Source organism: Doryrhamphus excisus, linkage group LG21 (assembly GCF_037039965.1).
Source record: "Doryrhamphus excisus strain RoL-2023G ecotype Guam linkage group LG21, RoL_Dexc_Guam_v1.1, whole genome shotgun sequence".
Taxonomy (NCBI): Eukaryota; Metazoa; Chordata; class Actinopteri; order Syngnathiformes; family Syngnathidae; genus Doryrhamphus; species Doryrhamphus excisus.
The window spans coordinates 6,246,369-6,266,040 of record NC_136377.1 but is presented as its reverse complement, the minus strand read 5'-3'; the positions used below and the strand labels follow the sequence as shown (position 1 = coordinate 6,266,040).

At 38.1% G+C, this 19,672-nt stretch overlaps 1 protein-coding gene across 3 annotated transcripts in view; it reads left to right on the top strand.

The window, feature by feature from the left end:
• The window catches only part of robo3 (roundabout, axon guidance receptor, homolog 3 (Drosophila)), a 148,244-nt gene that overhangs the window by 43,464 nt on the left and 85,108 nt on the right, over positions 1–19,672 (top strand). The window contains exon 1 of one of the 3 annotated variants that reach the window (XM_058086498.2): positions 13,058–13,523. The exons of the other annotated variants lie outside the window; for them this stretch is intronic. Coding sequence (XP_057942481.2) covers positions 13,460–13,523 — 64 coding nt within the window. The 5' untranslated portion in view covers positions 13,058–13,459. Of the gene's footprint in view, positions 1–13,057; positions 13,524–19,672 lie in introns of those variants that run through there. 3 annotated transcript variants of the gene reach the window in all.

Genomic DNA, 19,672 nt, shown 5'->3' with positions numbered 1-19,672 from the left:
GTATAGAATTTATGTTCTTGAAAATGTTTTAAAAAATAGCTGTTTTTCCCCCTTTTTTTTAGTTGGGAACTGATATTTTCCTGAAACTTACTTATGTTCTAATTGTGATCACTAAAGAACGGAAGAAGGCCTTCAAACTCAGGCTTTTCTTGCCATGACTCCTGCTACCCAAACAATGGGTTACACCAGGGGTGTGCAAACTACGGCCCGGGGGCCACATGCGGCCCGCCAGTTGCTTTCTAAGTATTTTGACTTTTCACATACATGCTAGCAACATGACTTGCAAGTCGGATGTCTTATTCAGTGAAACAAAAAAAAACAACAAAACCGTAAAATTACTTTTCGTAGTTTAAAGTTTAAAGTGGAAAAAAGGGACATGAGAACATAGACACTTTTACAGATATAATTTGACAAATTATTCAAGGTGGACTGTTAGAATTATAAGCGTAAAATATATATTCTGGCCCCCCGGGCAGTTTTGTTAACTCAACACGGCCCACGAGTCAAAAAGTTTGCCCACCCGTGGGTTACATTTTATTGGTTTACTTAGTCACACGTGACATTATAAACAATTCCTGTCCCTGCATACCGTGTGGAAGACCGGTACACAACTGTACCGAAATTAAAGTCCTGTACCGTACCGTAAGGAAAACACATGAAATACTGTATAAACATATACAACATGCCTCCTGTGTCACTTCCTCCCCCCGCGTAGGTCCCAAATCCAGGTAAGGTCGGCTGTGTTCTGCAATAATTTTCTTTGAACAATAGATTTTGATTCCTCCCTCTTAAGAGGAGAGAGAAAGCTGAAATCATCAGCAAGGGAGTCTCCAGCGGCGCCGAGCCTACAGCCAAGTAATGTCCTTGCTTTTGTGGGGATAAAGCCGTCACTGAATGGTGCAGAAAATAAAAAGAATTTCTGATGGAGAGGCAAGAGGTTGAAGTGAGGCTGTGATGAAAGGCATAAGACAACATGAGTGTGTGTATGTGAGAGAGAGATTAATATTTGCACCTTTACACCCACATTTTTTTTGCCTGAATGAGCGCTGCCTGAATGAATAGGTAATGTTTATTAGCACAAACTATCACAACCTATGATGATTTACATCTCAGAAACACTTTAAATGTCCCAAAATGTGTCCTATACAGCTTTGTGCTTGACTTGAACTGATTAAGTCCGTAAGTGACAACTTTAGCATATGACTTCCCCACAATATGTGAGCGTGTCGTTTAAGCTAGCTTATTTCCAAAAGTGTATTTTTTTTGCCATTAAAGCTGACTTTAAAGCCATTTAGCAATCCTAATGCGTTCTTGACAAATTTATTCAAATAATTCATAGCAAACAAGCTATAAAACATTTTGTTGGGCTTGTCATGTGACTATCCCAGGATGCTTCCCAAAATGGCAGCCTGTCGGGTTAGCGAGCTCTTTTCCAAACGCTTATTTTTAGCCATTAAAGCTCATTTGAAAGCCTGTTAATCCTGTATCAAATATTACAATTAAACTGTTTGTGATAAATTTCTTAAAATAATTCATAGCAAACAAGCTATAAAACATTTTGTTGGGCTTGTCATGTGACTATCCCAGGATGCTTCCCAAAATGGCAGCCTATCAGGTTAGCCAGCTCTTTTCCAAAGCTTATTCCAGGACATTGCTTCCTAAAATGGCAGTGTATGAGGTAGGCTAGCTCATTTAGTTTTTGCCATTAAAGCTAATTTTTAACTATTTAACAATTCTAATGCTTTAATATGGTGTCAAATCTTACAATACAACTGTTCTTGCTATCTGGCGTTTAGCTTTAATATTGAAATGGAAAACCAGATGTATAGAAAACGCAATAGCAAGAATGCTAATAAATTAATGTAATTTGTTTCAATTTAAAGTACATTTGTGGCATACCATCAACCCTCCTTTATTTTAGGGTGCTTACTTTAAAGCCATTTAACAATTCTAATGCTTTAATTAAACCGTTCTTGACAAATTTCTTCAAATAATTCATAGCAAACAAGCTACAAAACATTTTGTTGGGCTTGTCATGTGACTATCCCAGGATGCTTCCCAAAATGGCAGCCTATCAGGTTAGCAAGCTCTTTTCCAAACGTTTATTTTTAGCCATTAAAGCTAATTTGAAAGCAAGTTAACAATCTTAATGCTATAATATGGTATTAAATATTACCATTAAACTGTTTTGTAGCCCACAAGCTACAAAGCATTTTGGAGTGGTTGTCAAGCGACTATCCCAGGACATTGCTTCCCAAAATGGCAGTGAATCAGGTCGGCTAGCTCATTTTGTTTTTGCCATTAAAGCTAATTTTAAACTATTTAACAATTCTAATGCTTTAATAGGGTGTCAAATCTTACAATACAACTGTTCTTGCTATCTGGCTTTTAGCTTAAATATTGAAATGGAATTGGCTATTGGAATAAAATTTATTTTCATTGCACAATAACACAGCAGTGAAATTGCCAATGAAATGTTGTTGCCTGGCTCCCGTATAATAATAATAATAAATAATAATAATAATGTGGAGAATAAATAGATGACATCAAATATGAACAACAATGTACAGCGTAAACAGTAAATGGCAAATAATTTAAATAATTTTGAATAAATAATTATATAAAAAAATAAATACAAATAAAAAAGAATACATTAATTTATAAATTCACGTCATTTGTTTAAATTTAAAGTACATTTGTGGCATACCTGTCAACCCTCACTTATTTTAAAAAGGTGCTGCTTTCTAAATATTTTCCATTAAAAAATGGCTTTTATGCTGTTTCATGATTTGACTCTGTACCTGCGGAGATAGGCGAGCTTCAGCCACACTGACATGGATCAGTGTGTCCCTTCGGGCCCAGGTATCTTCCTTTCTCTCTCTGAGGTTACTAAGCCTTTTGGAATGTTTGGTGCTTTTCTTTCTGACCCCTGCAAGTGTATATGGATGAGACTCTCACCCATCATCTCACATTTTCCCCTTGAGGTGCTGAAGCTTAACCCTGACAGTCCGTGAAGAGGGTTGAAATGGAAGTCGGTGCCACTTTTCACCGGACTTTTTACATTTTCGCACTGGAAATAGAGGAGTTCTGAAGCAGAGTGCCTGAAGGCCTGGAATCAAACAATGTTTAAAAAGAGGAATCTCCTTGAGGATCCTTCAGGGAGTGTTCATAGTGGAGATTCTGTGGTACAAGGAAAGATAATGCTTTTCTTTGCTGTTGTTCTAATGCGTGACAGAACTGTTAAACCTCAGACGGCGGGGGCCTGTAGATGCATCTTCTTCAGCAAGGGGGACCCTACAGGAACTACAGGATCTCAATCCATTACAGCAAAGTGTGTTTTACTAACACTTTTCTTGCTGACTGTGCTCCCAACTCCCTTGACATCAAGAACCAGCTCCTCCTTTGTACCTTTTCTCACAATCATCTTTACTATACCAGCTGAAATCTTACTGGGAGCTCCAGAGCGAGGGCAATTGACTGTTTTGTATTTTGCTTCCATTTCTGAATTATTTCTCGCCAAGTTTCCTGCTGAAGGACAGGACTCATTTGTGTGCTTCTTGAGCAAACAACTGATCTGTGGGGAACTGAATGTTTGCTAAGATTAAATACTTATTTCCCTCAATCTAATGTGTATTAATTTATCCTCTTTTTTTTTTTATCCCGAGTCTACTCTAACAATTTTCAAATTACATGCAAGCAGTTTCATTCTATTTTAGCCCCTCTCCCATGAGATCATATTTGCTGGGTCTCTTTGCTTTAAATGTGTTTTTGGAGATAAATGAGCTGACTGTGTAGATTCAGAAAGTAATTACTTACTCTTTCCAATTCACCAGACGGAAAAGCTCAGTTATGGAAATATAATGGTTTATTTTGCTCCAAATACATCTGGTAACATGAGATGGAGTCCGAGACAATATTAGACATTTTCTATTCACACATAATGCATGAACTAAAGTGTTGTCCGAATCATATAATGGGCAATTATTTACTTGAATTAGATATTAAGAAAAACAATTATATAATAAATATGTTGGCACAAAATTTATTTAAAATTTAAACCTAAAGAAGCCATGTTGGAAAACCAACAGGAAGTGGCCTATTTTGGGTGAAAACAAGGTGTTGTCCTTCACAAACTCCTTCTAGGGACTTTGATCAAATGAGGCAAAATTATCACCATGGATACTAGACAGATGGGTGATGATATATTCCATTCATCCACTTTCTATGCCACCTATCCTATCGAATCATGATTATGATGTACAAAAGAGAATGCAAGTACCCTATTTTCTGGACTATAAGTCACTCCGGAGTATAAGTCGCACAAGGCCAAAAATGTATAATTAGGTAGAAAAAAACATACATAAGTCGCACTGGAGTATAAGTCGCATTTTTTGCCGGTAATTTATTTTAGTGTTGTCCAAATCATATGTTAGGCAATTATTTACTTGAATTAGATATTAACAAAAATATGTTGGCCATAACCTAGCATCACTAAATTTATTGGAAACAGGCAAAAAAAAAAAAACTCTGAAGAAGCCATGTTGGAAAACCAACAGGAAGTGGCCTATTTTGGGTGAAAACAAGGTGTTGTCCTTCACAAACTCTTTCTAGGGACTTTGATCAAATGAGGCAAAATTATCACCATGGATACTAGACAGATGGGTGATGATATATTCCATTCATCCACTTTCTATGCCACCTATCCTATCGAATCATGATTATGATTGATGATTACAGAAGAGAATGCAAGTACCATATTTTCTGGACTATATGTCGCAAAATGCCAAAAATGCATAATTAGGTAGAAAAAAAACATACATAAGTCGCACTGGAGTATAAGTCGCATTTTTTGCGGGTAATTTATTTGACAAACTACTTGACCAAAACACACATTACGTCCTCTTGGAAGGCAAGTTCTAACAATAAAAGAATAGAGAACAGGCTGAATAGGTGTAAGATATGCTAACACAATGGTTATTCAGCTACACAAAAAATAAACATGAACAGAAAAGGTGTCCAGTGTTTATGTAACATAAACACTTTTTTCATTTATAAGTCACTCTGGAGTATAAGTGGCAGGAACCAGCCAACCAACCAATGAAAAAAAAGTGCGACTTATAGTCCGGAAAATACGGTATTTACATAGTGAGCCTCATACAAATTTTCTTTAAAAAAAATTAGCTATCCCAGAGATCCGTTTACTACCCATTGTTGTATCCTTTTATTTTCACGTCCAATATTGGTCTTTATGGACGGACCCATTAAGCATTGAGTGTGCATACTAAATTGAATTCATAAAATGCGGCTGCTAAATAAAGCCAAGTTCAATGTTAAACAGCATAACGGACACATGGTCTTAATAGTGACACCCACACGGACCATCCGGGTATGATGTATGGTGGCAAACAGACAAGGACGCCCCAGTCCAATCTGTCTCCATACACCCATATCAATTTGTTCATTTTCCCAGACCATAAGGGGGGGGGGCAGTGGGGGTGCAGCACAGACATTAAATTAAAAAGGGGACTTTTATTATGCGAAAACTGCCAAGACAAAAAGGGATCCCATTTGAGGATTTGAAGGAAAAGGCTTAAAATTGGCCACATTATTAGTAAATTAACTTTCTTAAATGCAGTACTGTACTATGGTACACAGATATTAAACCTAAAACTTAAACCTCACTCTGTCAGTCTTAAGAGCTGTGCTAACTGAGCTGTTGACAGTCTGGACATTTCGCCTGGCGGTTACTCTCGACATCCACTATGAAGGATGTTACATGGGTGCAGTGACATGGGTGGGAGTGAGTGTAATGGATGCCAGCCAGGGCGGCTGTGTAAGTGTACGTGGGTAAACCTCACTCCCTCAGCTTTAAGAGCTGTGCCGAACGCTGAATTGACTGTCCGGACTTTTAGCCCAGAGGTTAGTACTCTTAGTCCTATTCCAAAGATCCCTTATTTGAAGCAGGCGGGTTACAATTGAGAAGCATACACCGACCTTATGTTATATTATGATAGTATCCTAACCGTCCTGAATGCCCCCGTTGCTTCCTGTGCCTGGGGGTGCTTGGGTAGCAGCCAATCTCATTGAAAGGCAGATAATTAAAAAGATTTGTTGTCATTTCTTGCCACCCTCTTTATCATTTGATAAGAGGAATCATCCAATAGGCTTCTGAAAGGGCCAGTCCATCCATTACCAGTTCTAGGTCAAAAAATTGGAACTCTATTGCGGATTTTTAAGAAAATTGTAACACATGCACATTATTCTAACTCAGTAGCATTGCAATTGTTAGTCTGTAAATCACACGTCCTGAATAGTTGGTAAGTACAGGATTTTATGGTAGGTTTACTTTACATAGAATATCAACAAAAATGTTTCTATGTTTTTTGTGTCTTTGGTTATGGTAATGGTTTAATTTCATTTGAACATGCATCAGATTACAATTGAATGCATCACATAATCAGTTCACAGTTCCACATGTCCAAAAGGAGTAGGAAGAAGCAAAGATTATTAAATCCTACCCCTCCATCTGGTACTTTTACAATCAGTAACTGTTACATTTGTTCACTTCCTGCTTTCCTAATTTATTTTTTATTTTTATCACATTCCAAAGTACGAGGTGATATAACCATACAATGACATAATGGGTACCAGAGTAACTGGTCTTCCCAGTGAAATATGTTGATAAGGGGTGTCCAAAATGCGGCACGGGGACCATTGCACATTGTAATGGTAATGGTTTTATTTCATTTGAACATACATCAGATTACAATTGAATGCATCACATAATCAGTTCACAGTTCCACAGTAACTGTTACATTTGTTCACTTCCTGCTTTCCTAATATAGTTTGTTATTTAAAAAATATATTTTTTTGATATTTTATTTTTGTCACGTAGCGAAGTACGAGGTGATATGACCATACAATGACATAATGTGTACCATAGTAACTGTCAAAATATATATATATTCATTCATTCATTCTCTACCGCTTTTTCCTCACGAGGGTCGCGGGGGGTGCTGGAGCCTATCCCAGCTGTCTTCGGGCGAGAGGCGGGGTACACCCTGGACTGATCGCCAGCCAATCACAGATATATATATAGCACATCATGACTGGTTCAAGACTCTTCATCCTTGTATTTAGCAAACATCAACTGCTTGTATTGTTTCTTGAATTGGCTCATCGTTGTGCATTGTTTGAGGTCCTTACTCAATCCATTCCATAGTTTGATTCCACATACTGAAATGCTATGGCTTTTTAACGTAGTCCTAGCAAATAAGTGTTTCAAATGTAGTTCTTCCCTGAGATCATATTTCTCCTCTCTTGTAGAAAAGTATTGGATGACATTTTTAGGTAATTGGTTATTTTTAGCCTTATGCATTATTTTAGCTGTTTGAAGATGAACTATCAGCAAGTTATAGATGGTATTATAGACCCAAGTTGATGCTATCTTACTGCACTGATTATATTTCCTCCATTGGTGTTCCAGTGGCTTCAACCATCCTGGCCAGATCAATATAGTGATAAGAAAAGACACATTTACTGTTGAAATGAACTGTAATGTTTTGGTGTACTGTATATCAGAGCTTAAATGCAGGCAGAGAAACATATCACCAATGGAATTTAATTTACTTGTCTTCACATAAAATGATCGTCTAAAAATAAGCACGGAATGTTTACCCTGGAGAGTTGTGTCAGCATTTAAGGTATACGTGATTCACATTTTAAATTCAACAAATGTCACTGCAGCAAAGAAGCACTGTGAAAGAACTTTCACCTATTAAACCCTGGGATTCATAGGCTGGAAAAAGACATACCTAAAATAAATAAAAGTTGTTGCAGATCTGGTGTCGGAGTAAAGGGGATAGTTTGAGCGGCAGTCTCAGCTTCATCCCTAAAACTACTTCATTCTCCTTGATTGTGTTGCTGTCAAGAGCCTTTGGCATTCTAGCTTTCTACCAAAATTGTTTCGCTACCACCTTCTAACTTTTCCTGACTCCACTGGAATAATTAGGCATCAGTTTGTTCGGCGCCCATCTTCCATTGCATGAGAACAGAAAGAGGAGAAAAAACACATTTTTATGTAGTTTTCAATTGCCTTTAACGTAAACCACTGCAGTCCCAAAAAATATTCAATTCAAATTGCACAGTGAGAAAGGCTTTCTGTCTAGCCTTTAAAATAAGCCATCACCAGTGGCGTCATTAGGCTTATTTTGGGGGGCTTCAGCCCCCTTAAAATGTTCTTGAGCTCCCCTAAATAATTGTTTTTTTATTGATTTAAATTTTTTTTTTGTTTGTTTTTTTTACAAAAAAAACCTGACAAATTTCATATAATAGGGCAAAAGCAGGCTAATAAGCAAGCCAATAAGCAGGCTAATACTTGCCTACTACTACGACTACTAGTAGTAGCAGTAGTAATAATGAGAAGAAGAATAATGATAGTAATGATAATAGGCTAATTAATAATATAGTAATGATTATTATGGGCGGCATGGCGGTCGAGTGGTTGGCACACAGACCTCACAGCTAGGAGACCAGGGTTCAATTCCACCTATCGGCCATCTCTGTGTGGAGTTTGCATGTTCTCCCCGTGCATGCGTGGGTTTTCTCCGGGTACTCCGGTTTCCTCCCACATTCCAAAAACCTGCTAGGTTAATTGGCGACTCCAAATTGTCCATAGGTATGAATGTGAGTGTGAATGGTTGTTTGTCTATAGTATGTGCCCTGTGATTGGCTGGTCACCATCCAGGGTGTACCCCGCCTCTCGCCTAAAGATAGCTGGGATCGGCTCCAGCACCCCCGCGATTATATAGTTGATCACTGTCCACTGGACAGAATGGTTTGCAGTATAGATTGTGTGTACTTGTGTAAATTTAATGGTGGCCTAAAACAATTGAGTATCTCTAAATCTGTTCAAAAGTGGGAAAGTTATATCCCGGTTCTTGTTCGTTATTTTTATTTTTTTTGAATGTCTACTACATTCATTCATATCCGATGCATCCCCCCCCCCGTCCTCAGAACCTAGTGACGCCCCTGCCGGTCACTATCAGGATTCCTATCACTCTTGCACATCCCATCATTAATGGTGATTTAGAAACAGGAAGGAAGTGAGTCTGGTGATAAGTTGGTGGGCCTTTCAGGAGTCAGAGCAGTATATAATGTCATCCGGCACTTGACGGACAAAAGAATGTTGTTCGCCTTAAAGCAGTGAACAAGTCAATCGTTGTTTCCTGAGATGTGAGGCACATTTTTCCGCAAACATTTCCACCTCCCTTTCCCCTTTAGTCCAGTCAGACTTTTGCCAATATGTGGAAGGATTTTTGTATCTTCAGTCAAATGTAATGTAATCATTACAATAGTCACTTTTAATGCAAACATTGATCTGCAATCAGAGGATACTCAAACCTGGTACATTTTCCAGATGGCAATCGCAACAAGATCAAATTTATTTGTATCGACTGTCGCTGTGAGTTGAGTTGTTATGGAGTACGTCAGTACATCGACTAGAGAAGATACTGGAGCACTGCTGGGATTTTTTAATAGTCTTGATACAAATGGTACAAACTCACAAGTGTTTTTTTTTTTTATATGTGAGCCAAAGGAAATAAAAGTATCACACAGAGGTCCAAAGAATGCAGTATGTGGGCCGCATATGGCCCCCTGGGCTAGGCTTTCGACACCACCTCCCTAAACCAATGGCTTCAAAAGAATATGAAACTGTGCCAAAATGTCCCAATGTTAAAGCACTCAGTCAATTAACTTGAATTCTTCAAACACAGCTACTCAGACCTTCCCACTCAAAACCATTTAAAGTAATTGGACTATAAAGGTCATTGAGTTTTGCTGTCATAATGGCACACCGATACTGGCATTTCCCCGCAATGAATCATCAAAATCAGCTCAGAAAACCGATGCTTTGAGTGAGGAGACGACATATTATGATCGATTACTCAGTTACAGTGCATATATGCGCTGGACTGCGGTGCCTCGCTGACTAATTCAGTCACTAATGTGGATAATTAGTCTAAATTCATAGAGCGCTTGGCTGCATTGACACCAGTTCCAATGTTTGACGAAGGCGCTAAAGTAGCAGCATCAGTCACACATGAGTGGAATTGCATTCAGTGGAGGGGTTTCGTCATGTTTTATTCAATCAAAGAGTGATGCTCAATTAATCTGTTTGTGCAATTCAACTCATCATGTACATGCATAAATCATGAAAGAACTATCCGGGGAGTTTCATGGTGCCTCTGCTCTCCATGAAGAAAGTATGCCTGCTATGTATAATTGTTGTGTGCATGTATCATATACAGTATATACACACATAGTCACATTATATAGTATAGGATAGTTGTGTTTGCAATTATTTTTTAATAGGGATGCTCTGATCGATGGGCCACCAGTCACTATCACCCTGCAGTGTAATGTCTTGCCCCGAACTAAAGTTAGTTCTCATGACATCTTCTTTAGTTCACAACTACTGCTAATTGTTTAAATACTGTGTCACTCGCGAGTCAGTGAGGAAATGGTAGCCATTTCTGTAGCAGGAGTTAATCACAAGCTATCAGTGCACTCACCCACTCAACTCATTAGAAATTGCAGGAGGTCAGTTCATATAACGGCATAACAGTATAAACAGTCTGACTCATGGTGTCATCATACGGCAAACACTAAACTCATCACACAGCAACTTAACACTCAAATTGTATGCCTAGACAAATATACAAACATGTACCAAAAACTAAACCCACGCAATCATTGCAAGGTGTTCAGTCTCCCTTCTCTAGCTCCCTTTGGTGGACAGAAGCAGCATTTTAGTGCCATCCATCCATTTTTTTATGCTGCTTGTCCTCCAATGAAATGCTTTGCTCAGACAAAATGCATTCTGGGAAAACTTTTGAACTCATATTGGTGCATGTTTGTATATTTATTGGGTAAACCTTTCGGTGTTAAGTTGCTGTGTGATGAGTTCAGTGTTCTCACTGTGATTCAAACTGTTCTATTGAATTAGATCTCCTGCACTTTCCAATATGTTGACAAGCTTGTTGTGAGTTTTTATATTTCATGACAGGCATGCCACAAAGCGCCATTTTATGACATGGACATGTGAGTTTTATATACGCATAAATCAGTTTTTTCCTTTAAATTTAGTGGGTGTGCCTTATAGACCGAAATTTATGGTAAATCTTGTGGTTATTTATTTCTCAACCGACTCAAACCATTCCAGAAAGCATTCAGGCTCACAATTTTCCGCATCCCTAAAATTCCAACATATAATAAAACCTTTCCCATGATTACACATTGTCTGTTTGTGTCTTTTTCATTCTGTGAACTTGTTATCCTCATCATCCCCCACTTTCATTTCTACAAATGTCAAAAGCTGTGTGTTTACTAGGTGTGTGTGACCCCTAGTATTTATTTAACTCCACAGCACTCTTATCCAATCTCTCATTGCAGAATTGCGTCTCTTGGTACGTCAGGTCTCCGTGGCACCCGTTTGCCATGTCTCTTGGCACATATTGCTTTTCGCGTTGCATCAAGGGGAGGCAATGCTTGCACTCAGATAAATAGTGACATTTTCTCCTTGTGTGTGTGTGTGTGTTTGTGTGCCATTTCCATTGCGTGATTTGTATACATAACACCACCGTCGGCTCAATCAAAGGTCTTTCACATGTAAGACACATTTGCATTTGGTGTTCTTTCCAATGCCGGCATCGTTTATTCTTCTTTGACAGCTTGGAGTTGACATTTGCTCGGGACTTCAATTTTACAAAAAAGGCCAAAGCTAAATGGAATTTAATCAGAAAAAAAGTCTATGATTGTTAACCATTTCTTTCACATGACCTTGAGACATGCATCACATGAACTTCTGCACTGTGTTTTAGCACAGGTTAAAAAAAACTTTATAAAAAGTGTTAAGTACCGCTGTTAATCTAATCAATTACTGTTTCGACTGTCACCTCTACAGACGTGTGTACTAAATGTGACGTGCTATTCTGCGCTGATGTGTATATCAGTGATCTTAATGTGGCTTCAGTCGCTATTGTTCACTACTGTGACACAGGGAGCTAAATAGCTAGTCGATCACACTCAGAAAAACACTGCCTTCTATCGTTTTGGTAAAGATTTGCAAGACTTCATCCTAATATCATAAAATATGTCACGACAAAGCTGATTACACACATTTGTAATGTTTTGCAAAATACTATTACTTTCCCTTGTAACTAATTACATTCTGCGTAATTCAATTACTTATTGAGGAAAGTAACCAGTAACTTGAACAACTTACTTTTTAATTACCGGTTATAAAATGGTTATGGCTGAATCTTTATACAATGGTAATAACAGTGTTTTGCGGCTGTTGATGTCCACTTGTATTGGTTACCAGATTCAACAGAAATATTACAATGGCCATTTTGATATTGTTAATCTTTACATTACATTAAAAAAAGGCTCAGCCAACATAGATACAGTATTCAAAGAAGCTATATAAAACAGCCTGCATTGCTACTTTGTTATAGCGGACAAAACGTACTATAATTATAATGATATGTAATATTTTTCTTGGGGTTTTGCTCTTTTTCTATTTCTAATATTGTTGTGTTTTCTTATTTTTAGAAAGTGGCCAATAAAAAAACAAGCATAATATCTAACGTTGTATTTTAATATTATTTTAAAAGAGAATAACACTGATATACTAATATATTACTAATAATCTGGTAGTAATCTACCAATAGTAGTATTGATAGCCGCAACACAAGCAGTGCCATTAATGTAACATTAACAAGGTAGTTGACGGAAGTAATGCGAGATGAGGGAGCTGCCTTCAATATAAAACACAACTCAATGTTTGTCAAGAGTTATAAATAACAATAACGTGCGTGTAGTATGTGTACGACAAACATATAAAAATTGTGTTGTTACTAATTAAATACTGTCTGTTACATGTCTTCTTATCGATATTAAATAAAAACATCCCTAGTTATTGCGGCGTTTATCTTGAAATATTTTACCGGAAGTGGTGTACTGTGTTATGACTTGGGCATGCATTTGAGGCTTGTAGTAAATCAGTCAGTGCTGTCCAGCAAGACGCGGAGTACATAGGCGGGCATGTTGCTGTGTTTTTAAACGGCGTTTCGTGTCAACCCGGCGACTCGATGTACTGCTGCCCCGACTGGGTTCTATCTGTTAAAACGCGGCAAAAACGGGACCCGGCGACCGACCGACCGACCAACCGACCGCTGCCTGCATCTCGCAGCCGCCTGTCCTGTCATCACCTGCGGCTCCGCTGTTAACGAACTATCCGCTGGATCGGATGCTGCTTTGCAGAGCGTTGGAAAAGTTGGCACTTGGGGTGTCAGAACTCTGATTTAAAAAAACGGAATTCAAGTGAGCTGAATGTGGAGTTTGAACCTCTTTATGGATAATTGCCTCAACTACCAATGAAAGATTTCAACCTATAATGGAGTATCGCCGGACTCTGCTTTCGCTGCAGCTTCTATTTGCATTGCAGAGTTTGGCATATGGTAAGTAGAAATTTTTGCCTTCATTTGAGTGATGTTTGCACAGATGGAGTCTCGCAGCAACAGCTCCCAAAACAAGGTCTGGGATATTCCCCAGAGCTTGAGGAAAAATGAGAACATTTAAATGCATGTCAATCAGTCAAAGTCTGACAGTTTTTGCTCTTCTATATGCAATATAACAACACATCTGTTCTTGTTTCGCTTCACGCCATATGAAAACTATGTCAACTGGTGCACAGAGAGCAAGTTTAGGGCCAGTTGCATGGGTGTTATTCCTGGAAATAGCAATTTATCCTCCAAGACAATGTATTTTTAAAAGGCAACTAAAACCATCAAAGGAAATACAGTGAAGAAAATAAGTATTTGAACACCCTGCTATTTTGCTATTTCTCCCACTTAGAAATCATGGAGGGGTCTGAAATTTTCATCGTAGGTGCATGTCCACTGTGAGAGAGATAAACTAAAAAGAAAAATCCAGAAATCACAATGCATGATTTTTTAACAATTTATTTGTGTGATACAGCTGCAAATAAGTATTTGAACACCTGAGAAAATGAATGTTAATATTTGGTACAGTAGCCTTTGTTTGCTATTACAGAGGTCAAACGTTTCCTGTAGTTTTTCACCAGGTTTGCACACACTGCAGGAGGGATCTTGGCCCACTCCTCCACACAGATCTTCTCTAGATCAGTCAGGTTTCTGGGCTGTCGCTGAGAAACACGGAGTTTGAGCTCCCTCCAAAGATTTTCGATTGGGTTCAGGTCTGGACACTGGCTGGGCCATGCTAGAACCTTGATATGCTTCTTACGGAGCCACTCCTTGGTTTTCCTGGCTGTGTGCTTCGGGTCGTTGTCGTGTTGGAAGACCCAGCCACCACCCATCTTCAATGCTCTGACAGAGGGAAGGAGGTTGTTCCCCAAAATCTCACAATACACGGCCCCAGTCATCCTCTCTTTAATGCAGTGCACTCGTCCTGTCCCATGTGCAGAAAAACACCCCCAAAGCATGATGCTACCACCCCCATGCTTCACAGTAGGGATGGTGTTCTTCGGATTGTACTCTTCATTCTTCTTCCTCCAAACACGCTTATTGGAATTATGACCAAAAAGTTCTATTTTGGTCTCATCTGACCATAAAACTTTCTCCCATGACTCCTCTGTATCATCCAAATGGTCATATGCAAACTTAAGACGGGCCTTGACATGTGCTGGTTTAAGCAGGGGAACCTTTCGTGCCATGCATGATTTCACATCATGACGTCTTAGTGTATTACCTACAGTAACCTTGGAAACGGTGGTCCCAGCTCTTTTCAGGTCATTGACCAAGTCCTGTCGTGTAGTTCTGGGCTGATTCCTCACCTTTCTTAGAATCATTGAGACCCCACGAGGTGATATCTTGCATGGGGCTCCACTCCGATTGAGATTGACCGTCATGTTTAGCTTCTTCCATTTTCTAATGATAGCTCCAACAGTGGACCTTTTTTCACCAAGCTGCTTGGTAATTGCTCCGTAGCCCTTTCCAGCCTTGTGGAGGTGTACAATTTTGTCTCTGGTGTCTTTGGACAGCTCTTTGGTCTTCGCCATGTTACAAGTTAAAGTCTTACTGATTGTATGGGGTGGACAGGTGTCTTTATGCAGCTAACGACCTCAAACAGGTGCATCTGATTCAGGATGATACATGGAGTGCAGGTGGACTTCTAATGGGCAGACTAACAGGTCTTTCAGGGTCAGAATTCTAGATGATACACAGGTGTTCAAATACTTATTTGCAGCTGTATCACACAAATAAATTGTTAAAAAATCATGCATTGTGATTTCTGGATTTTTCTTTTTAGTTTATCTCTCTCACAGTGGACATGCACCTACGATGAAAATTTCAGACCCCTCCATGATTTCTAAGTGGGAGAAATAGCAAAATAGCAGGGTGTTCAAATACTTATTTTCTTCACTGTATCAGTCCATTATATGTCCAAACTTAGAATGGCTCTCCCTACAGGCTCATACAAGACGTTGCGGGCTTCATATGGCCCCCGGACTGCAGTTTGGACACTCCTTGCCATATGCAGTGTTACTATGGGACCTGCCCTGGCCCAAGGGACTGTGAATTCTGACCACCCTCTCTACTCCCTATGGAAATCTGACTGTGTAGGGTTTTTGGGTTTGCTCATTTATCTATATTATTGGGCCCCCATTATGTGATGACACATCCACTGCACAACTGTGTAACTGTGTAGAAATAGCCCCAATTGTGTCACATATATCCACAATATTCCACCTGAAGGTAATTTTGCATTAGAGCTCACATAATTGAATGTAAAAATGGTTCTATTTGGCTGGTGCAGTGCAGATGAATAGGGAGAGCTTATCTTGTTTTTTTTTTAAAGCCTCTTCTAAAACCTTAAAGGAGGTGGGTCTCGTGCATTTGCATACATTGCATTTATCAGGGGCATCATGTAAAGATGAACCTGATGTCTACATGCTAATTTGTTTCAAGCTATTTAATGCATACATTTATTTTTTGCTGTGCTTTTTCTATAGTTCACCTAAAGTGGGGTGGTATAGGTCCTATACTATGTCTTATAGCAGAGGTGTCAAACTTAAGATCCGGGGGCCAGATTCGGCACGTAATATCTTCTTATATGGCCTGCAAAAAATAAAATACCTTTTTTTAACCTCTTAAAATTTTCTTATTATTCAGAAAATTTTATAATAATATACATTTATTAGTATTTTATTTTGTAAATTTTAAAATTAAATTAAAAATAATAAAAAATAATAATTGTACTAATTATACAATAGTTGTATAATGAAGTTACTGCTTGGAACTCGATTTTTATGGTAATAATGGTTTTATTTCATTTGAACATGTTTGTTTTTTACTTATTTATACAGTAGGTCCCTGCACATTCGCGATTCAGCAGATTATTGGTCCCCAAAATATGCATAGTATTCATTCATAATATTCATTCACCATAAGTCAATAATGTTGAAATGCATGATTTCGTTTTTATGCTTTATTTTTTGTCAAGCAGTGAGATTTCGCACTTAAGCGGTGGTTTAAGTCACCGCTGATGTACTACACTGCTGATGGGGACGTCATACAAAAAAAATAATTAAAATCCGATCCTATCTTCTTTAATATTTGCGATTCCCGATGGGACACGCACAGGACTCCTGGGCTAACTCATGTACCAATTGGATACTACAAAACTACAATGGAAGAAATAATGATTTGTTCACCTTCCCATGTAATTTCACTCAATGGTAATGGTTTTATTTCATTTGAACATGCATCAGATTACAATTGAATGCATCACATAATCAGTTCACAGTTCCACATGTCCAAAAGGAGTAGGAAGAAGCAAAGCTTATTAAATCCTACCCCTCAATTTGGTACTTTTACAATCAGTAACTGTTACATTTGTTCACTTCCTGCTTTCCTAATATAGTTTAAGGTTTTTTTTTTGTTGTTTTTTTCCACGTACTGAAGTACAACGTGATATGACCATACAATGACATAATGAGTACCATAGTAACTGTCAATATAGTGATATATATATATATACATATATATATATACATATACATATACATATACATATACATATACATATACATATACATATATATATATATATACATATACACATACATATACATATATACATATACATATATATATACACATATATACATATATACATATAGTACATATATATACATATATACACATACATATACATACGTACATATACATATATATACATATATATATACATATATGTATATATATATATAGCACATCATGACTGGTTCAAGACTCTTCATCCTGGTATTTAGCAAACATCAACTGCTTGTATTGTTTCTTGAATTGGCTCATCGTTGTGCATTGTTTGAGGGTCTTACTTCTGTAAGTTTGTTGGTAAAAACAATACAAACTAAGTGAAAATGCTAATACTTAAATGACGACCCTGTCCTATACTATAGGACATATTTTCCCCCCTCTATGACCACATAAAACACATTGATGGGCCCGAAGAAGTTGACTTTGTCATGCATTATAATAACACCTCTGTTCATCAACGCTGTGCACATTATCTGTAAAAAAACTGCAGTAATTTAGGACACAGAAATGCAGAAAAGGAAAAGAAAAGTATGCCTTTTAAAAACATCCTCGTTTTTTTTTTTTTTTGCACACAGCCACAATTTTCATACAACGTTGTTTACTTTTAACAAGGCTGTAACACACCGACTATGAGACCAGAACATACGAAGCCGGCATCTGTGAATGTTCTCCGTCAGTGACTCCAGATGCTGCTGTGGGACAACAAAGCCTGCCTTTTTAGCCACTTATTTTTTCGCTTAAGCAAAGCCTGTGTTGATTCTCGCATTCTTATAATGTTCTCTAATAGTGAATAGTGTGCAAATTGGATTGATATTTTTAGTGCTGTAGTAGTTAACTGCTGCTATACAGCTGGCATGGGGTCGATTCCCGCTCAATGCCCCCCTTTTGCAATGACTGGTGACCAGCCAAGGGGTGTAGTTCTGCTTTAGTGAGCTGGGAAAGGCTGCACCAACCGGACGAGCATAAACAGGACAAGCATTTTAGAAAATGGATGAATGGCTATTTTAGGAAATCGTTATGGAATAAAAGGTTTTAGAGTAGATCCACGGTTTTTCAGGGGTTTTATCCGGGACCACTAACCAATGGCGGAAAAATGCAAGTAATTGATAGACCCATACAATTGCACAGGGCTGCAACTAAATTATTTTATTCGCAGATTAATCTACTGATTAACCCTTCTCTTGTGTTAGGGTCAGCACCGACCAGTTTTACATTTTAATACATAAAAAGAATCACATAACATTTGTTTATTGCATCAAGGCTTTTTGACTTTGTTAGGAAACTCTATTTCAACAAAATAAAACCAAAAAAATAATTTTTACTACATTTTAAAATGGTCTGGTTGAAATTATGACCACTGTATTGTTAGGGTCGGTTTCGAAACCGGTTATAATAATATGACTATAAAGAAATATTTTGAGCCACAACTGAAATCATAAGTGTACAATTAGCCAACACAATGACAACCAGCTCCTTTTCTCATCATGTAAGCTTTAGTGGATTCTCATTTTGACCGCTTTTCCAGTATACATGTGAGGTGAATTCACTCATTTGACTGGCTGAGTTCACATTTACAATTTGGATCATGGAAAGAATGGCAAGAAGTACAGTGAACCAAGATCTGGACCTGTTCTGCTTTTTTTTTTAAATTTCAGTTTATACTAAAGTTCTGTAACTGAAAACAATAACTTGTTCTACCTTTTCTTGACATTAATATATATGGGTCAAAATTCACCCCAACACTATACGTAGATGTTTCTTTAGTGATTAATACTAAAATGAGAAAATAAATACAACTAATTGATTTAAGAGATATGTTCTATAGCCCTCAGTAATAGCCAGGTAACAAAAGAACCTTCAATTTATTAATATGATTCTTTTGAGTTTCAGTTTACCATTTTTGGGAATTGAAATTGAGGGGTATAGTGACAAAAAAAAGGCCTACATGCCCACACCGAAAGTATTAAAACCAACATTTTCATGGATGAGGAAGCCTAAGAAGGTAACCAAGACATGATGGTAACTTATTGTTTTTAGTGTATTTTATAGCTGATTTAATACACGGTTCAAAACCGACCCGGTAACATAAGAGATGATACCAGAAAGCTAACACCACAGGAAGGTTAATCAATTGTTAATTGATTAACTCCCGACTTTTGGTGAATGGGATCATAAACAGCCAAAATAGCAAAATTTGCAGGACTGCGAGTGTTGAATTGTGATCCGATGTATCCCACCATCCATCGCTTTATCACATCAAAGGGACCCCCCCCCCCACAAACCCCCACTCGTGTGCAGCCAGAGACTCCTTTCAGCAGTTTGTTTGCCCAGTAAGGTGACACCGAAGTCAACAGCAAGATTGTCGGTCATCTCTGTCACCATCAGTCAACACGGTGGTATCTGGCAGCTCTCCCCAACAGCCGTTGAGGCACTGTGTGTGTGTTTGCCATGCTCTTTGCTGAAATAACTGTGGAGCTGCTTCCTTTTTTGTGTCACGAATGTCCCCCAAACAAGCCAGCATCCACATC